The sequence below is a fragment of the Sceloporus undulatus genome, chromosome 9 (assembly GCF_019175285.1).
Source record: "Sceloporus undulatus isolate JIND9_A2432 ecotype Alabama chromosome 9, SceUnd_v1.1, whole genome shotgun sequence".
Lineage (NCBI taxonomy): Eukaryota > Metazoa > Chordata > Lepidosauria > Squamata > Phrynosomatidae > Sceloporus > Sceloporus undulatus.
The window spans coordinates 19,772,639-19,791,823 of NC_056530.1; the positions used below are offsets into that span (position 1 = coordinate 19,772,639).

A 19,185-nucleotide genomic window follows, 5' to 3' on the forward strand; every position below is an offset into this window, starting at 1 on the left:
AGAGTTCATACGTTGCTGAGGCATAAATATAGTTTCATATACTGTATAAGGAAATGCAATAGTGCTATATATCTGTCAGTTGGGGAGGGATGGGGAGTCAGTAGGGTACGTCTGTTTTGTTTTGTTTAGTAATCCAGTTAAGTCTGTTTTGTTATTGTAGTTTGATAATATTGGCTTTCGTTGTAGGTATAAAAATGTTTGCGGCTGTGTTTAGATTTAATGGTTTTAAAAAAGGAAAATCAAGGCAATGGGGAAATGTAAGATATTCAGGGAGAAAAGTGGCAGAAGGGTTAGTGAAGAAGGACATGCCTTTCTTACAGGAGAAGAGAGACTGGTGGGTATGGTTACATGAGAAGGCTTTATCCCTTCTAGGGACTTACATTTGGATCTGCAGACTTGCATCTTGCTGGTTAGTCCCAACTAGAATAGACTCTTGACTAGTTAGTTAGAAGCTCAGGAAATCTCTCTCTCAAAGCTGTGGAATAAATCAGCCAAAACCAGGCAATGATACTTAATCTGAATAATATATCCAGGTTGTCACAAAAGTTGGATGGCTTGTAGCATGTAGTGCGCACACCCATCCCTACCAATTTCTCCCCTTCTGTGTCCTGTTTGGGCATAGTCTCATCTACAGTAAAAGCAACTTGTCATCCCGGAGAAGGAATTCTTGAAGATATGCATTTGGCAAAGGCTTTGTGTCCCATGAATCACTGCACCCTGCTCGAAAAAGAGTGATATTTGATTAATCTCTCTTTCTTTTTCTTTAGAAGCCTGATGCAAATGACCGCATGCCTCAACCAGCCACCTCCTGTCATTTCAGGCAAAACTTCCTGAACCTCGGTGTGTTCCTCTGCGTTTTCCCATCTGCCGCACAAAATCGAATAACCATCTCGCCAAGTTCCTCTTTTCGTCGAGAGCTAATCTTCCTTTTGGCCAGAGACCAAGATCTCATCTGGGTAAAGGAGGCAAGCAGCAACCAAGACATCGTTCAGTTTCCTGGGAAAGGACGCTGGTGGAAGACAAGAGAACTTGATCTCTGTGTGGCTTCTGACAGGTAATTTCCAAACTGGCATGGCATGCTTTTCTCTCCTTGATTTCAGTGCTGTGCCCATGAGGACCAATGACCTTTGGATGTATCCACCTTTCCTATTAGTTTCCAGTTTTCAAAAAGAGAGAAAGGTGTCTATCTTTTAAGACTGGGCTCCCTGATGTCTCTCGGGACAGGTTTCATTTCATCTGCCTATTGTGGTTTGTGGTGCTGACAATGGCTCTCTGTGGTTTGCATTGCAGCCATGTGTCGCTGCTGTGTCTGGGCTTGTGCGGGTTAGATCCAAGTGTGATTTTGATGCGAGATGAATTCAGAGACATAGCCATGTTAGTCTGGAATATCAGCATGCAAAGGGATGTTGTAGCACCTTTGAAATTAAGTGAGCAAAAGAAGTTGCAGCAAAAGCTTTTGCAGACTTGGTCTACTTCCTCAGATGCACTTTGATGGGAGTGTTTAAGATTTCAGCATATGTGCTGATTTCCCCTTAATATGGTTTCTCCCGTGTGACACAAGCAACATGGGTGCATGGATGAATCTGTGGCAAGAGTCAGTGGTCAAGCACATGAGTTGCTCATAAAAAGACCCCTGATTCATCCTTAGCATTTCCACTTTTTCAGAAAGAATCACAGGTAGAAAAAGCAGGAATAATCTCTGCCAGAGAGATTGAAGACTAAGGAAATTTAGTTGTGGACTAAAGAGTTTTTTAAAGAAAGGGTTTAAGAATTAGCATTGTTTGTACCGAAGTGTTTATAACTATTTTAAAATGCTTTTTAAGGCTATGTTTTAAAATTGTTCAAATATTGTGAATATTGTAATTCAATTTTAACGTTGACTATGCTTTTAGTTATATTGTGCTTCTTTTAAACCGAAAACCACATTGAGTCCCAGTTCTTAAGCATGGAGTATAGATAAAGATTATCATCATCATCCCAGTATCCCCCAGTGAGAAGGCTATGCTAGCTGGGGGATTCTGGGAAATGTAGTCCAAACAAGTAACTTTCCTCAAGCTCTGTTGCAAAGACTTGAATCATCAAAGTAAATGGGTATTTCTCACTGTTCACGAAGTTGCAGCTCACCCTTTAACTAAGAAGGGACAGAAAAAGAAGCACTTGGACACTTTCACTTTGACTCCCTAAAATGCTTGTTTTCTAAGCATACAAGAGGAAGAATAATTCTTTAAAAAAGAACTGTGGCAAGTTCAAGATTAGGACATTCTATATGAGTTTTTTGCAGATGACATCAGATGTCTCTAATGGAGAAGGCTACAGACCCCTAATGCTAATACCAAATAAAATGTGTAAGTAGTTTTTTGTGGGTTTTTCATGCTATGTGGCCATGTTCTAGAAGAGTTTATTCCTGACATTTCACCGGCATCTGTGGCTGGCATCTCCTGAAGATGCCAGCTACAGATGCTGGCGAAACATGAGGAATAAACTCTTCTAGACCATGGCCACATAGCCTGAAAAACCCACAAAAAGCTATGGATGCCGGTCATGAAAGCTTTTAACTTCACAGAGGAGACTCACTTTTGCATCCAGCCAGCAAAGCCACTAGACCCAGAAGGCAGACCCTGCCCACTAGCACACCAGGTGACAAGTCTCTCTGAGGTGTCACTCAGTGCAGTCTGAACTCCCTGCACCCCAATAATGACACCCTGCTATTATGGCTAACCTGTCCCCTGCCTCCCACCACAAATAAGAAGAATGACTGGAATCACAGAGCCGGAAGAGATATCAAAGATCAAAAAACCATACCTTTGCTGACGCAGGAAATCTATTTTTGTAGTATCGCTGGCAGATGACCATCAATTAGGGATGAACATCTTCATATTTTTCATGCTCACAGGCAAGAATGAATAATTCCTGCAATTTCCACCCACCGCAGCAGAACGCAAACATTTCTGTGCCGTTTCTGACTGCAGTTTGCACTTCAGGGAGCGTTTGTCGGAGCAGAGACACGTGGGGTTTTTCCGCATTAAAAACACACACTTTTCGTGCAGATATATACCTGGTTTTTATGTGCAGAAGACACTTTTTCTATGCAGAAATACACTTTATTGCAAAGGAAACACTTGTGCAAAAATATACATTTTATTCCATGCAGAAAATACATTTCTCAGCAGGGGGGAAAAGTATTTCTGAACAGACAAATGTTTCCTGCCGTTCAACAAGCTCACCAAAGCCTTGCAGCTATCTATATTCTTACCAATGGCTTCCCCCAGTTACCAAGAAACCCCCTTCTCAGCTGGGAAAGGATAGCGAGTTAATATTCTTCCCTTCCTTGTCATTTGTACCTCCCCTTTTGGAGGTAGTCTATTCCATTGACAAACAGCTCATACTATCAAGATGTTTCTGCCTAATTTCTATCAAAATTCCCTTTCTTGTTGTGTGCACTCATTGGTTCAAGTCCTAAGTGTCCAGAACAACATAAAACATATTAGGTCCACTTTCTGAGCCATGTACCTTCAAATATTTGGAATCGAGTGGGCTATCATTTTCTCTTATAAACTTTCCAGGGCTTTCTATACTCATTTCCTTCACTGGACACACTTCTCTAGTCGTTGTTCTTTCCAGAGAGTCCATCCACGATGTTTCATTGTGAGTTATTTATTGTGGAGCATCTATTGACTGGAAAGAGGAAAGCCCAGAATAGTGATTCATACAGAGAACTAAAGACAGTCTCCTCTAAGGGGCAACTTTGGGCCTTTAATGCATTGGTAATGGTTGCATATTTCAATCATAGTCAATGGAGGAATAGAGCAGAATTCCATTGGAATTGTATCTAAAACAGGAGGAGAGCCCAAAGCAGTGATGGTGAACCTTTTCAAGGCCAAGTGCCTAAACTGCAACCCAAAACCCACTTATTTATTGCAAAGTGCCATGTCCCTCAGGCTTTCTAGTAACAAACTCTGGCAAACTCTGTGCTGGGATGATGGCACAGGTGCCCACAGGGAGGGCACTGAGTGCCACCTCTGGCACGTGTGCCATAGGTTTGCCATACTGGCCCAAAGCAATAGATCATGCAGAGATGCATTGGGCAGCCTTCTCTGTGGGTTGTCACTTGAGTCTCACAAGCACATATTGTTATTTAATTATTATCAGTCTCATGCATGTAAAGGAAAACTGGCCCTTTTAAGGTTCAGGGATGGAGGCATTAGAGAAACTGAAGCAGCAGTTTATTTGACAACACACTAGTCTGCATGTCAACATTCAAGATTATCCAGCCTCAAAGCGAATATGCACTTTAGCATTTATAACAGTTTGGGATAGTCTACTTAGGAACAGCACAGAAAGACATAATGCAAATCATAGGAAGATTTGGGATATATATTAGCCAGTCTTTCAACGGCAGTCATTAAGATGAAGTGGAAGATTACTAAACAAGCACTGAACGAAAAGCATTTGTGCCAAGTCTTTTCTTTACATTTCCAATTGTTATTGTTATTACCAGAAAATGCCAGTTCGATTATGGCAGGGTCAGAATGCTCTGGAAATGCTTAATCTGGCTTTGTTTGAGCTTCCTAAGAACTTAATAGCTGCAGTTTCTAATTTTTTTTTCCTGGTTGAGGATACTTTTCGTTCAGCGTGGCTCTACCTTACTTTGACCTTATGATCACCCTTTGAACTTCCTGTTCATGTGCATGGTACCACCAACATTGCTATGTCTTGCTTGGAACTTTGCTGTTGCTGCTTACTGGTGAGGAGAGAATGAAGGGAGAGGCAATTCAGACAACAAAGATATAGGCGATCTGGTCTTTGGGAGGAAGGATGAGAAGGGTGCACACACCTGATTTCCCTCCAGAAGAGAACAGAACAGATGCATCTTCATCCACAAACCTTCCTTCTCTCTCTCTCACCTCCATCTATGCCAAGCAACAGTAGTATCAGACTCAGCCCCGATGTTCATCATACTACAGGTTGGTCTTACTGGATACCACCAGAGTTTTCTGGCCCCAAATTCACTCCAAATTTAACCCTAACCTGCTTTTTTTTGCTGCAGGTTTTCGGCACTCTCAGCAAATGATGGATGGACGCCTTCCCATGAAGTCCCTGTTTGTGGCCCGGTGCCACTGCTGAGGTCAGAAGGAGGCACCCAGCCATGCTGTCAATGCTGGGTGTCTCGTTCTGATCTCACAGTGACTCACACCCACAGCACCAATGCTGGGTAGTTCACAGGGAGCATGAATGTAGGCAGCCAGCTGTTATTGCTGTGGGGCGAGCCGAAAACCTGCAGCAAAAGGTGAGTTGTTTATATGTGGGTTAGGGAAGGAAGCCCTGAATTGGGTGGGGAGGTCATGAGGACAGTAAGCACCCAATTTGGGGTCTTGGTCCTGCATACAGAATGCAATGAGCCTGGGACCAATTTGAGTTAATTTGTTCATGTAGACAATCCCTATGCTGCAAATAGCCCAGAGGATGGAGCATGAAAGGAGCAGAGACCTTCTTCCCTTCATTCATTCTTTTATGTCTTACCCTACAAAGCACTAACCCAATAAGGAGGAGGAGAAAATGGTTTGTGAAAGTTGATTTAGGATTCATGAACATGAATGTGTGTTCCAAATCAAATGTGGATTAACTGGGGTATAAACCAGGCTAAGCCCCAATTTAAATAGGTGTGTTTGTTCCCAAGCCACCCCAGTTTGAATTTGGAGTGAATTCATATATCATTTCTTATGGTTCTGGAAAGGACTGGGTTGGGAAAGAAAGTGTTCTTTCACCCTTTTATATTTATTTATTTAGAGCGTTTATATCCTGCTCTTCCATCAAAAAGGCTCTCTCTTTTTGCCTTCCCATTTTAGAACAGTGAATAATTTTGGTCACTTTCCCAAGTCATCTAGAGCCATGCGTTTCCTGCTACTGTTTTCATACTGAGCTCTTTCATGGTTCCTGCCCCATCAGCCACCCAGGATATTGAAGGAGCATATGCCTAAATCTATATCTCTTATAAGAACCCACCATTATTCGAGCTTCAGAACTTGTGGGTAAAAGAACAGCAAAAGTTGAAAAATGAAGGTTGGGTCCTCTGCCTTCTAAGTGACTTCTCATTTCTCTCTCTTTCTAAGGTACCGACATGGAGGTTAATGCCACTGCCTTGTGGTCTACCGATGCACCCTTGTTGTTTTCTTCTAAACCCAAAACTAATGTCAGCAATGTAATTGACATGATCCAAGTCTTCCTCTATGGTGTGGTTTTCCTCCTTGGTTCCTTGGGTAATGGAGTTGTGATGTGGATCACAGCCCACCAGGTCTCGCGCAAAGTCAATTGTGTCTGGTACTTCAACCTAGCCTTGGCCGACTTCTTGTTCTCAGTGAGCCGCATTGTGCCATTACTCAAGAATGCTTTCTATGAAGGATGGCCCTTTGGAAGCTTCCTGTGCCGAGCCACCAGTTTCATCAAATACCTCAATATGTTCTGCAGTGTCTTCCTCTTGGCTGCTATCAGCTTGGACCGGGCAGCTTCTGTGGTCTACCCAGTTTGGTCCAAAACTCGCCGTGGACCACGCTTGGCATGGTTGGCTGCCATCTGCGCCTGGTCCATTGCTGTGGCCACCAGCCTCCCTTTCTATCTTTATCGTAAAGTGGTGATTGACAAAGGTAACAAAACTAAATGTTCCCTTTCATTGGGGGATGGAGAAACAGAAAAGCTGGTGACCTATCTGCTCAGGTTAGTATGTGGGTTCCTGGCTCCCTGTGTCATCATTGTGGTCTGTTATGGGGTCATTGCTGTACAACTGAGGCAACGGAAAACCACCTTCCGCTCCAAGAAGCCCTTCAAGGTGATATTGGCCATTGTGATCACCTTCTTCCTCTGCTGGGCACCGTACCACCTCTTCCTTCTCCTCAAACTGGGAGGAGTGAAGGGTCAGGCGGTTTCCATTGGGCTTCCTCTCACTTCTTGCCTGGCCTATTTCAATAGCTGTGCAAACCCCATCCTTTACTTCTTCATGGGGTTGGATTTCCATAGGAAGTGCTTCAACTTGCCAGGGGCCTTCAGGAGAGCCTTGTTGGAAGACAGCACCCATTCGTTTAGAAGGCCTAGCAAATTCACAAGGGAAGCGACTTCTTCCATTGATGAGCTGGACAACTCCACAGTGACCCAAAGGGTGGTCTGAAGAAACACAAGGTCCAAGAGTCCTTCTGGATTAGAAGACCTAGGTATAATAGTGACAGAAATGGTAAATTATCTAATACATTCCTTTCCTGACCAGTGGCATGTGGAGCTGTCCTATCCTGCCTTTCCCAAATCTGGAGGGGCAATGAATTTGATCCATGTTGGGGACATTTTTTAAACCATGGAACATAAAGATAAAGATAACAGCAGCTAAGCACAGTACCATCATGCCTTAGCATCATCATGCCTTGGTCACAGCAGTTAGTAAGAGATCATCCCTCCATACCAACTGCCATTGCTTTGGCCTTTGAGGAAGAGAACAGCAGCCAACATTTGCTGGGGTTAATCCCCTCCAAAACTTCAATTCTCTTTTACTTGTGTTTTGTGTCTTTGTAAACTGTAAACCTGAGGATAGGGAATTATCAGATTAACCATTTGTAAGATGATCTGGGAGCCTTTTTGGCTGAAGAGCAGGGTATAAATGCTCTCTGTAAATAAACATATAAATAATCCCAAAATGGGTACAAGGGAAGCTAGGTAAGATATATTTCATCCTGGTATTTGCTCTAATAGGGAATGAAGAGATGAGAAGATTAGACTATGGCTCTGTGAATGGACTGACGACAAGGAGAAAAGTTTTCCAAGTTCAGTTTCTTAAAACTGGAAAGCCAAGACTATTGAAATCCACATGCAAATGTTCATGGATTGCCACATGCTCCTATTTCCTTGAACTGTGAGACATTCCAGAAACAGAACTTACCTGGGCTTGGTTGCCTTTAGCTAAATGGACTAGTGACTTAAAGTGTTTTTGTAACAGATGCTTAATTTACAAATATATAGGCAGAACATAACTAGGAGGCAAAAAGTGTTCTCTCTCCCTCTCTCACACACAGAAACAAAACACATACATGCCTTCTGGTGATCTTCCCTAGGTTTTGATGTGTATTTCCTTTAAAAATCTAGATTAACTCCTAAAGTGGTGCAGTTCAATAATTATAGACTCGGGACTTAATGGTGTAAATGGCAATATGTATTACTTCACTGTGATGAGACAATATTGCTACAATTCTGCTGAGTGGGACCTGGGCCGGTGATGAAAAACCTCATCTATGCTGTCCTTGCGTGCAAGGATGAATAATTGCCATAGTTTTTGCCACAGTGCATGAAAAAACAAGTCTTCTCTCCATATTGAAATATCCTAAAATGTTCAAGGAGATTATTCTGCAAAGCAATGCATGTGTTTTTTTCCAAACAAGAAAATGTTTGGGCTGGGCTGGTATCCTGTATGGGAGTTATAGCTTCATAAGTAGACTCATTTATGTGGGAATTAAAGTTGGTCAGTTTTGTAACATCCTTATCCAGTATATGGCCACTGTTGTGTTACTGCATAGCAGAGCTAGCAAAGTGCCCAAAGCACATTATGCACCAATACACACGGCACAGTGATACACACTGTGTTCTGATGTCTGTTGTGCACCAATGTGCAGCATACACTGATGCACATCGATGCAGTGTTTACACTCTTGCTGGTGTCCTGATACACATCTTCATAATTCACTAACACAGTTTCTTAGCCCCTTTGCTACTTAGCTAAGCATACACTGCCACCACTACCTGCTCCAGCATCTGCTAAGGGAATTGCTTCACTCCTCCCAACGGTGGCTCTAGCCTTGGCTGTGCCTTTGGCATGCATTGTTTATACATATCTATCTGTCTGTCACTCACAAGTCTACTTCATTGCCAGTAGCAATCTATGTGTTGATGTTGTGCACCTTCATGTTGTTCTTGATTTATGACGACTCTAAGTCAAACCTATCACAGGGATTTCTGGGGCTGAGAGTATGTGATTCATCTAAGGTCACCCAATGGATTTCCATGACCAAGTGGTGAACCAAACCCTGATTTCCAGGGTCGTAATCCAACATTCAAACAAATACATCATGCTGGTTCTGTTTACAGAACCAAAAAGCCACATGCAGATATTGGAGCTGCTCCTGGTGTAACCAGGGACACTTATACACTATACAATTATAGCACTATATTCCACTTTAACTGTCAGGGTTGAAACCTATGGAATCCTGGGGTTTGTAGTTTGGGGAGGCACTAGAGCTCTCTAGCTCAGAATTCTTAATGCTCCTCCCTATACTGCAAATCCCCAGATTCTATAGGATGGAACCATGGCAGTTAAAGTGAACCATAGTGCTATATCTGTGTAATGTGAAATGGATGCAGGTGTGGTCTGAAATTGGGGTGAGGTTGAAGTTGCTTGGCATGCCATCAAATGGCTCCCCTTCCAGATGCCACTTTTCACCCCAAGTTGCACGGCTTCTTGCTACCTTCTTCCTAGTCGTGAGTTCTTTGATGGCAAAGCAATTGTAAAGAACTATTGTGTGTAAGGAGCTCTTTATTTTTTTAATTGTTTTTTCTTTCTTTCTTAAAATGGTTCTAGGATGGTTGCAAAACAAAATTCATTAAATAAATTGCTGTCATAAAACAGGCCTCCTAATCCCATGATGGTAAAACGATACACAAACGGGGCACGCCTCTCCCGAGGATTAAATCACAGTCTTTCTCAACATTTCCAATAACTCAAAACAAGTTATTCATCCAGCTCTGCAGCCTAAACAGGAGACAGGCGCCCTTCGTTGTGATTTCAGTTCAGTTTCTGAGCTGTGTTGTCGTGGGTGGCACTTGCTCATTGCCCAAGACACATATTTGCCTGATACAATGAGCCTCATGCCAAATATAGGGAAAGGGGGAGACAATTTTCCTTCAAACAATAAAAAAGCAGATGTACATGTGTTTCAGGGACATCCTTCCTCCAAGGACCAGAGTACCTCATGTGCATGGTCTCCATCTTATCCTCACCACAACCCTGTCAGGTAGGTTAGATTGAAAAACAATGTCGAATGCAAGGTTATGCAATATAGATTAATCAGAATTTGAACTGGGATCACCCCAGTTTTAGGCAGATACTACCTCCCATATCACACTGGCTTCCCAAGTCATAGCAACAGCAAATTCTCTCTGAATTTTTATCTGGCCTTAAAAAAAAAACTCATCCAAAGTACTGTACTTTGGAGCCAATTCAGGACAGTTGGAGGATGTATGACCCTGTGTGTGCCTTCAAGTTGTCTATCGACTTAGGGCAGCCTAATGAATTTCATAGGGTTATGTTAGGCAATGAATCCTCAGAGGTGGTTTTGCAAGTTCCGTCGTCTGAAATATAGCCAGCAACATCCGGGATTCATTGGTGATCTCCAATATGTGACCCTAGCTTAGGGTTTTATTGGCAAGAGGTTTGCCATTGCCTTCCTCCAAGGCTAAGAGTTGCCCCAAAGTCACCAGTATGTTTTCATGGTTGAGCAAAGATTCAGACCCTCACCTCTTGGAATCTAAGCACTGAAATGACTACACACTCCCTTGGAGTGTAGTGGAATCTCCCTCCTTGGAGGTCTTTAAACAGAGGCTGGATGGCCATTTGTCGGGGATGCTTTGATCAAGATTTCCTGCATGGCAGAATGGGGTTGAACTGGATGACCCTTGCAGTCTCTTCCAACTCTATGATTCTATGATACACCGCAAGGGCTGACTTCAATTTAAAAGACTATTGTTTGAAAAGGCAGATGGCTCTGTGTTTCATTTGTCAAAGTCATTCTGTCACCTGTCTTGGTTCTCAGCTTGTTTTCAGGCTCAATTGAAAATGCTGAGTTTGGGCTTTTTCAGACTCTAACCAACCATACTCTCTTCTTTTATAACCCTCTTTCCCCTTGAACTTTGCCGTACTTTTAAACTGCATTGGATGCTGCTCCAAAACTTTGCTGAAGCATCCCATTTGGATCACTGTCACATGCTCTGCATGGGGCTTCCTTTGAAGAGTGTTCAGAAATTTCAGATGGTCCAAAGAGCTGCAGCCAGATTGTAGCTGGGGTTGGCAATAGGGGACACGCAACTCTTTTGCTGCAACAGCTCCACTGGCTCCCTATCCATTCCAGGCACAGTTTCAAATGCTGGTGATAGCCTATAAAGCCCTATATAATTCAAGACCAAGTTATTGTAGATACTTCACTATAAGTCGACCCTCATATATAAGATGAGGGCAGGTTTGGGGGCCAAAACTGTGGATATTGATATAACCCATAGATAAGTTGAGGGTGAACTCAGGGGCACATAACAAAGGATATAAAGGATGAAGCAAAATAAATTGATGCCAAAGAATGTGCTTTTTTTCCTGTCTAGCATTCAATAAGGTCAGAATCAGTGCCACATTGGAGAGAGTAGAGGGGTTTGGTGCTTCTTTTAGGTTCTCCTGAAATGGACTGAGATCACACCTACTCAGAGAAGGGGATGGTTCCTATTTTGATAAGAGTTAACAGTACAGTCCTTCTGAAAGGTTTTGCAGAGAGGAGAGGAAGTAAGAGGGGCAGTTTAATAAAATAAGTTCTTCCCAGCAGCATAGAGGAGTATGGGTCAAAAAGAAAGATACTGGCAGAGATGGGCTGGAGAGCACCATGTTTGGAGTGAGAAGTATTAAGAGCAGGCAAGGAGCCATAATATTTGTTTGCAACAGGAATGAAGTGTGTGACGCTCAGATCTCTTTTCCCATGAAAGATTTATACAATAAATAGCATACCATTTTATACACGAGTGCTTCTTTGACACAGCTTTCCCAGGTATTCACAGAAAAGAGCGAGCGAGTCTCCCAAACACACAATAAATACAATAAGAGCTACACAATGCAGCCACTATCTACCCACTATGCTTAATGCAAGGTGCTGAAGTCCCATTGAGAGGCTTTTTCTCACGTATTTCAAAGTCTTCCATCGTCCAGACAAGCCTATGTCAAGGCACTGTGATGAAGCACTAAGGGAAAAGCTTCAAGTGGCTGCAGAAATATAAACCAAAGGCATCTTGGGACAACCTCAAAAAAGCCCTTCTTTCAGACAGGAGGACCAAGATTCATTGGCTGACGATAGTTCAACCTGCACTTTGTTCCAGTTTTGTTGTTCTTCTATGTTTTCAAGTTGGCTCCCACTTATGGCAACCCTCTCATAGGGTTTTCATGGCAGGATTAATTCAGAGGAGGGGCGCCATTGCCTTATTCTTAGGCTGAGAGAGTGAGACTTGCTCAAGTCACCCAGTGGATTTCCATGGCCAAGCAGGGGTTTGAGCAGGTGTCTCAGAGTCCTCATCCAATGCTCAAACCCTGGTCGACTCAGGAGTTAAACGCTCACAGAAACTTCTCCCTTTTCCTCTAGACAAGTTGCTTTCTGTAGCAGACATTGGCCAAAAGAAACAGCTTCTGGACAAACTGATTTAGATTCTTTGGAACTGAAGTCACATTCTACAGAAGTGTCTGGAATGCACACCACCAATTTTCCATCTGCAAACACATCGTTCCTTGGCCTCCTCAGATGTAAGGAATGTGGCAATTAGTATGAACAGTCACTGCCAGCAACTCTATGTATGGACTGGCCTTACATGTTACTTAGGTTCCAACCATGTCTGTCCAAACACTGGAGGGACCACCCAGCTTCTGATCAAACTGAAACACATCCAGGCTTCTTCCACTGGCTATTGTGCTATCATGCTCCATCCCAAGGGAGGAGCTATGGTTTACATATGGAAGTTCCTTAAGGAGAAGCACTAGGTCCATCGTTGAGCATAAATTCTAACGTCCATTGCACTGTTTACACATCAGTAGCGGACATTCTCCTCTGCTGCTGTAACAATAGCATCCATCCAGATGCGCATGGCCTCTGGGCTGGGTGCCACCATGCAGAAGAGACGGTCATAGGTCTTGACACAGAAGGTCATCTTGGGGCTGGGGCTCTGGCAAAGAGGAACAAAGAAGTAAAACATTATATAACAATACATTCTATAACAATAAAAGCAATAATGAGGAACTCCAAATAACTTCCCTGGAACTCAGGTCAACCTACAGGGTTCTTTTCCTTGTTGTTGTTGTTTACTCCTGACTTATGAGGACCCTCTCATAGGGTTTTCTTGACAAGATTTATCCAGAGGATTTTTGCCATTGCTGTCTTCTTAGGCTGAGACAAGGTGGTTTGCACAAGGTCACCCAGTGGGTTTTTGTGGCTGATCAGAATTTTGAATCCTGGTCTCCCAGAGTCCTAATCCAAATCTCAAACCACTAAACCATAGTGACTATGGGGATGTGAACTTCAACAATATCTGGATTGTCACAAGACATTAGACTTCTGCCATACTGCATACTCCACTATGATAGCCAGGGTGGTCTAGTGGTTTGAGCATTGGACAACTACTCTGGAGACCAGGGTTCAAGTCCCAGATCAGCCATGAACACCTAACTTTGGGCACATCATACTCTCTCAGCCTGTGAGGAAAGCAAAGGCAAAGCTCTTCTGAACAACTCTTAGGGGTGCTGTATGTTGGAAGTGACTTGAAAGCACACTACAACAACATACTACAGTGGTACCCCGGGTTACGAAATTAATTCGTTCCGCCGCCGCTTTCGTAACCCGAAAAGCATTCGCAAGCCGAAATGCCATAGGCGCTAATGGGGAAAAGCCGCGATTTCGTGCGAAAAAGCGCCGAAAAGCACCAAATTTTTTTTCGTAACCCGAAATAACCTTCGTAACCCGGAACAGTTTTTTTTAATGGATTTTTTTCGTAACCCGGAAATTTCGTAAGGCGGCGCATTCGTATCCCGGGGTACCACTGTACATGGAAGGACAGATATCGAGTGATCATGAGACTGAAGGGCTGAAAAACTCCATTCTGGATGCTTTGATGGGGAGAAAAAAGACACAAATGTAAGGGCATCCTGATCAGCAATATTTGGCATGTGACACTAGGCTCTTGCCATGGAATCCAAAAGATACTGGGACCCCAGTCCATTTGGGATATGCAGTTCTGAAATCAACCCTGGTGCCAAGCTTGTGAGCATGAGGAAATTTCATTGAAAGTAGAATTTTAAGAGCTGCTTGCCACTGATACCTTGAAAGCGCTGCGGAGATGGTCATAGTAAACCTCTTCTATGGCCTGGAAATAAATCACACCCTTAAGCTTGGCCTCTTCTTTGTCTGGAATGAGGAAGGATGAGAGGAACATGTCAATAGGTTGAATAGGGAAGAAAATGTCCAAAAGGTATATTGTTTGTTGTTACCCACCTCGATCCATTACAGGGAGAGGCGGGATACAAATAATAATAATAATAATAATAATAATAATAATAATAATAATAATAAGCAAATGATAGGCATAAGCTTCTTGGATATATGCCTCTGATCTCTCTGTGATAACATCTACACACATCCAGCACAAATACAAACAAGCACACATGTATCACTCAAAACACACCCATGTTGTTACTGTTGTGTGCCTTCAAGTCATTTCTGATTTACAGAGATCCTAAGGCAGAGTTTATTTGGCAAGATTTGTTCAGAGGGTGGCACTGCCTTTGCCTTCTCTCTAAGGCTGAGAGAATGTGACTTGCCCAAGGTGACTTGCCTTGGGTTTGCCAATGGGTTTCCAAGGCCACTGACAGTGATAGTAGGTTTCCATGGCCAAGCCATGATAGAGAAAAAATTTACAGCAGTATTATAAGACTGTAAAGTAAGCTGCAATTTCCCAGGAAAGGGAAAGAACCGCAAGAAGTATCAGTTGCATCCATCCTCAATATGACATTTCTTCTCTCTCTTTCTTTACATCAGTAGTGATGGATGAGTGCTCTCTCTACCTCTCTCTTTCTCCTCTCTCTTTCCCTCTCTCTTGGTTTTTCACTAGCACACTCTCTCACTCTCAGTCTCTCTTTCTTTATTACCTGCATAGTATGCCAAGACACGTTTCTGGCGATCAAAGGTGAACCAGCGCTTCTTCCAGGTCTTGATCCTACCACCCATCTTGACCAGGTAGCCTTTGCAGGACTTGCTGGTCACCCGCACATGTGGGCAGGTGTCCACACTGTGTCCTGATGCTTCCAGGTGTTTCCGGAGGTCAAATCCAGCTTGCTTGGCCTCTCGGGTTTCCACTGGATTGGGATTCTGCAGAAGAAGCCATAAAGTAAGGTTCAGTTTCAGATAGGGATAGAGAGAAGGTTTGCTATTCTAGGAGCTATCACCTTGAGGGAATATTAGTTTTCACACACCTGATGCTGTTGGAATTCCTACTATCATGCAACAGTTCGTGTGGACACCCCCAAAACAGCACAAACCATGTACTCTTAGAGCTCTAGTTCACAGCCTGGGAATCTGCTTTAAACTGATCTTGCTAAGAAAACTCTAGGATAGGATTGCATACCCTCCAATTGTCCTGATTTGACTGCCCTTCACCCTTCACCACAGGCCATATGGATTTGGGATATTGGGAAGCAGAGACCATTTGCAAGGCCACAAGTTTGCCAGCCCTTTTGTTTGTAGACCCAGTTAGGAAGCTTTCATACCTTAGTCAATGGGGACGACTCCATGCGTTTTGCTTCCTCAGCTGCTTTCTTAGCCTCCTGCAAAAAAGAAAAAAATGATAAAATAAAATAAGGTTTAGGAAAGTATTGTGTAGAATTTGTGGAAAGCAGACAGCAAGCTTCTAGACATACCCAACTATCAGAAGCCCCAGCTACAAACAGACACACAAACGAAATGCACAACACCACCAACCCTGCAAATCTCTACTCCATGCTGTCAGTTTGAATGCAAGCTGCTGACATAGTGAAACTAGCAACTTCCTTGTTCTAAGATGCTCATGTGACAAGCAGATGAGAAAGAAGATTAGAAATTAGATGAGATTAGATTAGATGCTCATGTGACAATTAGATGAGAAAGAAGCGTGGTTGCATCCACACTGCAGAAATAATCCAGGCTGACAAATCTTGAAACTGCCATGGCTCAGTGCTATGGAATTCTAGGAATTGTAGTTTGTTGGGGCACCAGAGCTCTCTGACTGAAAAGGCTTAATGTCTCACAAAACTACAGTCCCCAAATTTCCATAACATTGAGCCATGGCAGTTAAAGTGGTGTCAACTTGGATTATTTCTGCAGTGCAGATGCACCCTGGGTGACAGCAAAAATAGCAGCTAGGAGTCTGGAAGCCTGTGAGGAGGATCAAGCTACCAGCACTTGCTGGTCAGGATGGCTATATATGACCTCCAGTACTAGAAGCAGTATTATTGGGGCCTGTTATGTCAGTGACATGGTGAATCTCCTGGTTTAACCCCAGATTTTAAATGAATTGTTAAAAGTGCTGAATTTATCCGGGGAATTGGATTCAGGACCTTGGGTAGCGTCAGATTAAAACTTGCAAATGGATTCACCTTCCTACTGACTTGGAAGCTACCAGCTGGTAAGGAGGATGCCACTGAATACCAATTTATGGGGAACACAGCTGGGAAGGTGCTACTGTACTTGTATCCTTCTTGTGGGCTTCCCATATTCAACGGGTTGACAAGTTCTTTTCACAATATTAAAAGAATGCTGAATTCCACAGGCATTTGATCTGACCACTGTGTGAGATGAATGATAGACTAGATAGGCATTTGGGTTTTACTTCCCTGAACAATGAGCGTCTTTCTTCTTCTGTCCCTCTCAAATACATCCATTTGCAATCCTCCTCAAAATGGTGATAGGAAGCAATGCTGTGTCACTTCTTGTCACCATTTTGAAAGGAACAAAGGTATTTGTAGTTAATATGGGATTCTGGGTTATTTTTGCATGTGTTCACTGGTTGAAGGGTGGGTTCTGTGTGGTTTGGGGGGGAAATGACTGAAACCTTCACTGAACTGTTAATGGCGGGATTTGCAGGACTGGTGGGGACCTTCAGGGCCACAAAAGCAGTCCTGTAGACCAACACTTTGCTCCAGTCTAGACTCCAAATTTGTTAATCCAACTGCTTACCCTTTCCTGCAACAGCCGCTCTCTCTCTGCCATGGCCTCCCGTACCCTCCGTTCCATCTCTGCCAACTTGGTAACGCAGGTTCCGAGACTGTTGGAAGACATGTCTGGTTAGTGCCAGTGCAGATAGAGGCAAAATATAGATGGATAATCTGTCAACATGAGAGGAAAGTAACCTGAGTTGGAGAAACACTATACATACAATTACAGCGCACCCGCAGCATATGCAGATGCGCTGTATGCGGCTTTCAGCTTACGTTGAAAGCCACATGACAAAGGGTTAAGTTTCAATGGGGCTCAAGCACACGCAGAACTTGTCTTACATGGTGGGGTCTAGAAAGGATCCCCACATAAGGCAAGGGCGCACTGTACAACACTTTTAGGGTTGTAAAAGAAATTTATGTTATTATTGTTGCAATGCGCTTTCAGGTTGACTCCAACAACAACAGCAATTGCATAAGATGTAGATGGGAGCTTGTGGTGGTAAGGGATACTGTATATGCTTACCTTCTGGAGAAGACAGGTAAAGAAGCCTATGGTTTTGATAGGCAAAGTGATATATTTTTGGTGGGAGAAGTTGAGATGAAAACGGAAGAGCCATGAAAGCAGGCAATATGGACTCACCTGTAGGTCTCTTGGGTGGTTCCTCCTAGCTGCCCCACAGCCCCTTGGCCACCCAGGAGCTGATAGAGGGGGTTGTTGAGTCGTGAGAATTGCAGATTTGGACTGCCCAAGTAGTTGTTGCTCCTGCCAGAGAGCTGTGCTGCAAGAACACCAGGGTCTAGAGCACCTAAAGGAGATGGGAGGAGGAGGAGAATAGTGATAACTCATCACCATCAGCTGCAACCTCTACAAGCAACAAGCCATTTAACACCAATCCACCACCCTGACTTGCAGTGGTTCTTTGGTTCTCTCCCCCCCCCATTTTCACTCTGTTCACCCACCCCAGGTGATCCGTACCATGCATTGAGAGGGGGCGCTGTGCACTTCTGGGTGGGAGACGATCTCCACGTCTACGGGGGAGACTCGCTGTCCGCTGTAACCCAATGGAACCCTAGGCAAAGGAAGCAACACAGCGAGAATCAGAATGGGAGGTCACACACAAAAACCCACTTCTCGTCCTTTTTTTCCTTCTAAAGTGCACCTGCATACTTTAAATGTGGCTTACGCGTACTATATCTCTGGTTTTGGACAAGGTGCAGGAAGCTACTCCCTAGCCTTTTGAACTAAAGTCAAGAGTGGAATCTGTTCTGGAAGCACTGAACCCCTCTACTTTCTCATCTAGCCAAGTTTTAGGGTGAGCACAAACACTTATGCCTGATGGAATTTTGTACATTTTTTGGCATCATTTTCCTTTGCTTCGTCCTTTACATCCTTTGTAATGCGCCCCTAAATTTTACCCTTGACTTATCCACAGGTCATATCAAAATCCATAATTTTGGCCCCAAAACCTGCCCTCAACTTATACATCAGGTCGACTTATAGTTGAGTATATAAAGAATCTTGGCCCTTGACATTTCTGCTCTCTTGTCACTTCTGATGGTCCTCTAACTTTTGTGTTTGTCAGTCTCTGGTATTTTGGGTTCCACCCTTTTTCCTGGGGCACCACCCATCCCTGGAATGTAGCCTGAGAACTTCTCTGGGATTGAATTGGGTCCCTAAAGGGTAACAGATTCCCCACCCTTAAGGTAGGTGCTCCAGTATCATCAGATTTGTCACTGATCTTCACCCTGTGCTATCCTGAAAAGGCACAGATAATCTTGTGGCTCTCCCCCCAAGATTCCCTCCGAATACAGCTCTAGAACAGTAGGATAGCATCCACACATGTAAAAGGAAGAGAGACACTGAAAATCAAGACAGACCAACAGGACAAGACAGACCTTGACAGAACTGCGGACGGAGAAGACACAGGAAGATGAGTCGGACTGGTTGGAGCCCAACACAATGACCTTACGATCCGTCTTTTGGGTGAAAGTGAGCTGCGGGAAGACACAGACACATCAACATGGGAACATAGCAGAAAGTGTGAAGGGCTTTTTTCTCCATTTCCGAAAACACTAAAGCCATCTGCTATTGCTTTTACCTCTAAAACTAACCAAAGGTGGAGACAGAAGTGAGATTAAGAGCAGTCACTGAAGAGTTTTGCACCTGTGACTTTGGT

At 43.5% G+C, this 19,185-nt stretch overlaps 2 protein-coding genes across 3 annotated transcripts in view; one reads left to right on the plus strand and one right to left on the minus strand.

Annotated features, from left to right (window-relative positions):
- Positions 1–834: 834 nt before the first annotated feature.
- LOC121915719 (chemokine-like receptor 1) lies at positions 835–8,009 on the plus strand. Of its 2 annotated transcripts, XM_042440193.1 has the most exons (3): positions 1,005–1,054; positions 5,048–5,287; positions 6,111–8,009. In XM_042440193.1, exon 3 carries the CDS (start codon positions 6,119–6,121, stop codon positions 7,157–7,159), a length of 1,041 nt encoding a protein of 346 aa, XP_042296127.1. In that variant the 5' UTR covers positions 1,005–1,054; positions 5,048–5,287; positions 6,111–6,118; the 3' UTR covers positions 7,160–8,009. The 2 variants fall into 2 exon arrangements, with proteins under 2 accessions (XP_042296126.1, XP_042296127.1); XM_042440192.1 differs by lacking the exon at positions 5,048–5,287 and having other exon boundaries at positions 835–1,054.
- Positions 8,010–11,751: 3,742 nt separating this feature from the next.
- Positions 11,752–19,185, minus strand: part of PHLDB3 (pleckstrin homology like domain family B member 3) — a 29,764-nt gene continuing 22,330 nt past the window's right edge. Inside the window, exons 9-16 of the mRNA XM_042440191.1 lie at positions 18,905–19,003; positions 17,985–18,078; positions 17,649–17,814; positions 17,028–17,115; positions 15,584–15,640; positions 14,966–15,185; positions 14,140–14,225; positions 11,752–12,990 (exon numbers count right to left, since the gene is read on the minus strand). Coding sequence (XP_042296125.1) covers positions 12,856–12,990; positions 14,140–14,225; positions 14,966–15,185; positions 15,584–15,640; positions 17,028–17,115; positions 17,649–17,814; positions 17,985–18,078; positions 18,905–19,003 — 945 coding nt within the window. The 3' untranslated portion in view covers positions 11,752–12,855. The remainder of the gene's footprint in view (positions 12,991–14,139; positions 14,226–14,965; positions 15,186–15,583; positions 15,641–17,027; positions 17,116–17,648; positions 17,815–17,984; positions 18,079–18,904; positions 19,004–19,185) is intronic.

Excerpts from the sequence above, each read along its gene's own strand:
- LOC121915719 (XM_042440192.1), top strand. The coding sequence starts at position 6,119 with ATGGAGGTTAATGCCACTGCCTTGTGGTCTACCGATGCACCCTTGTTG.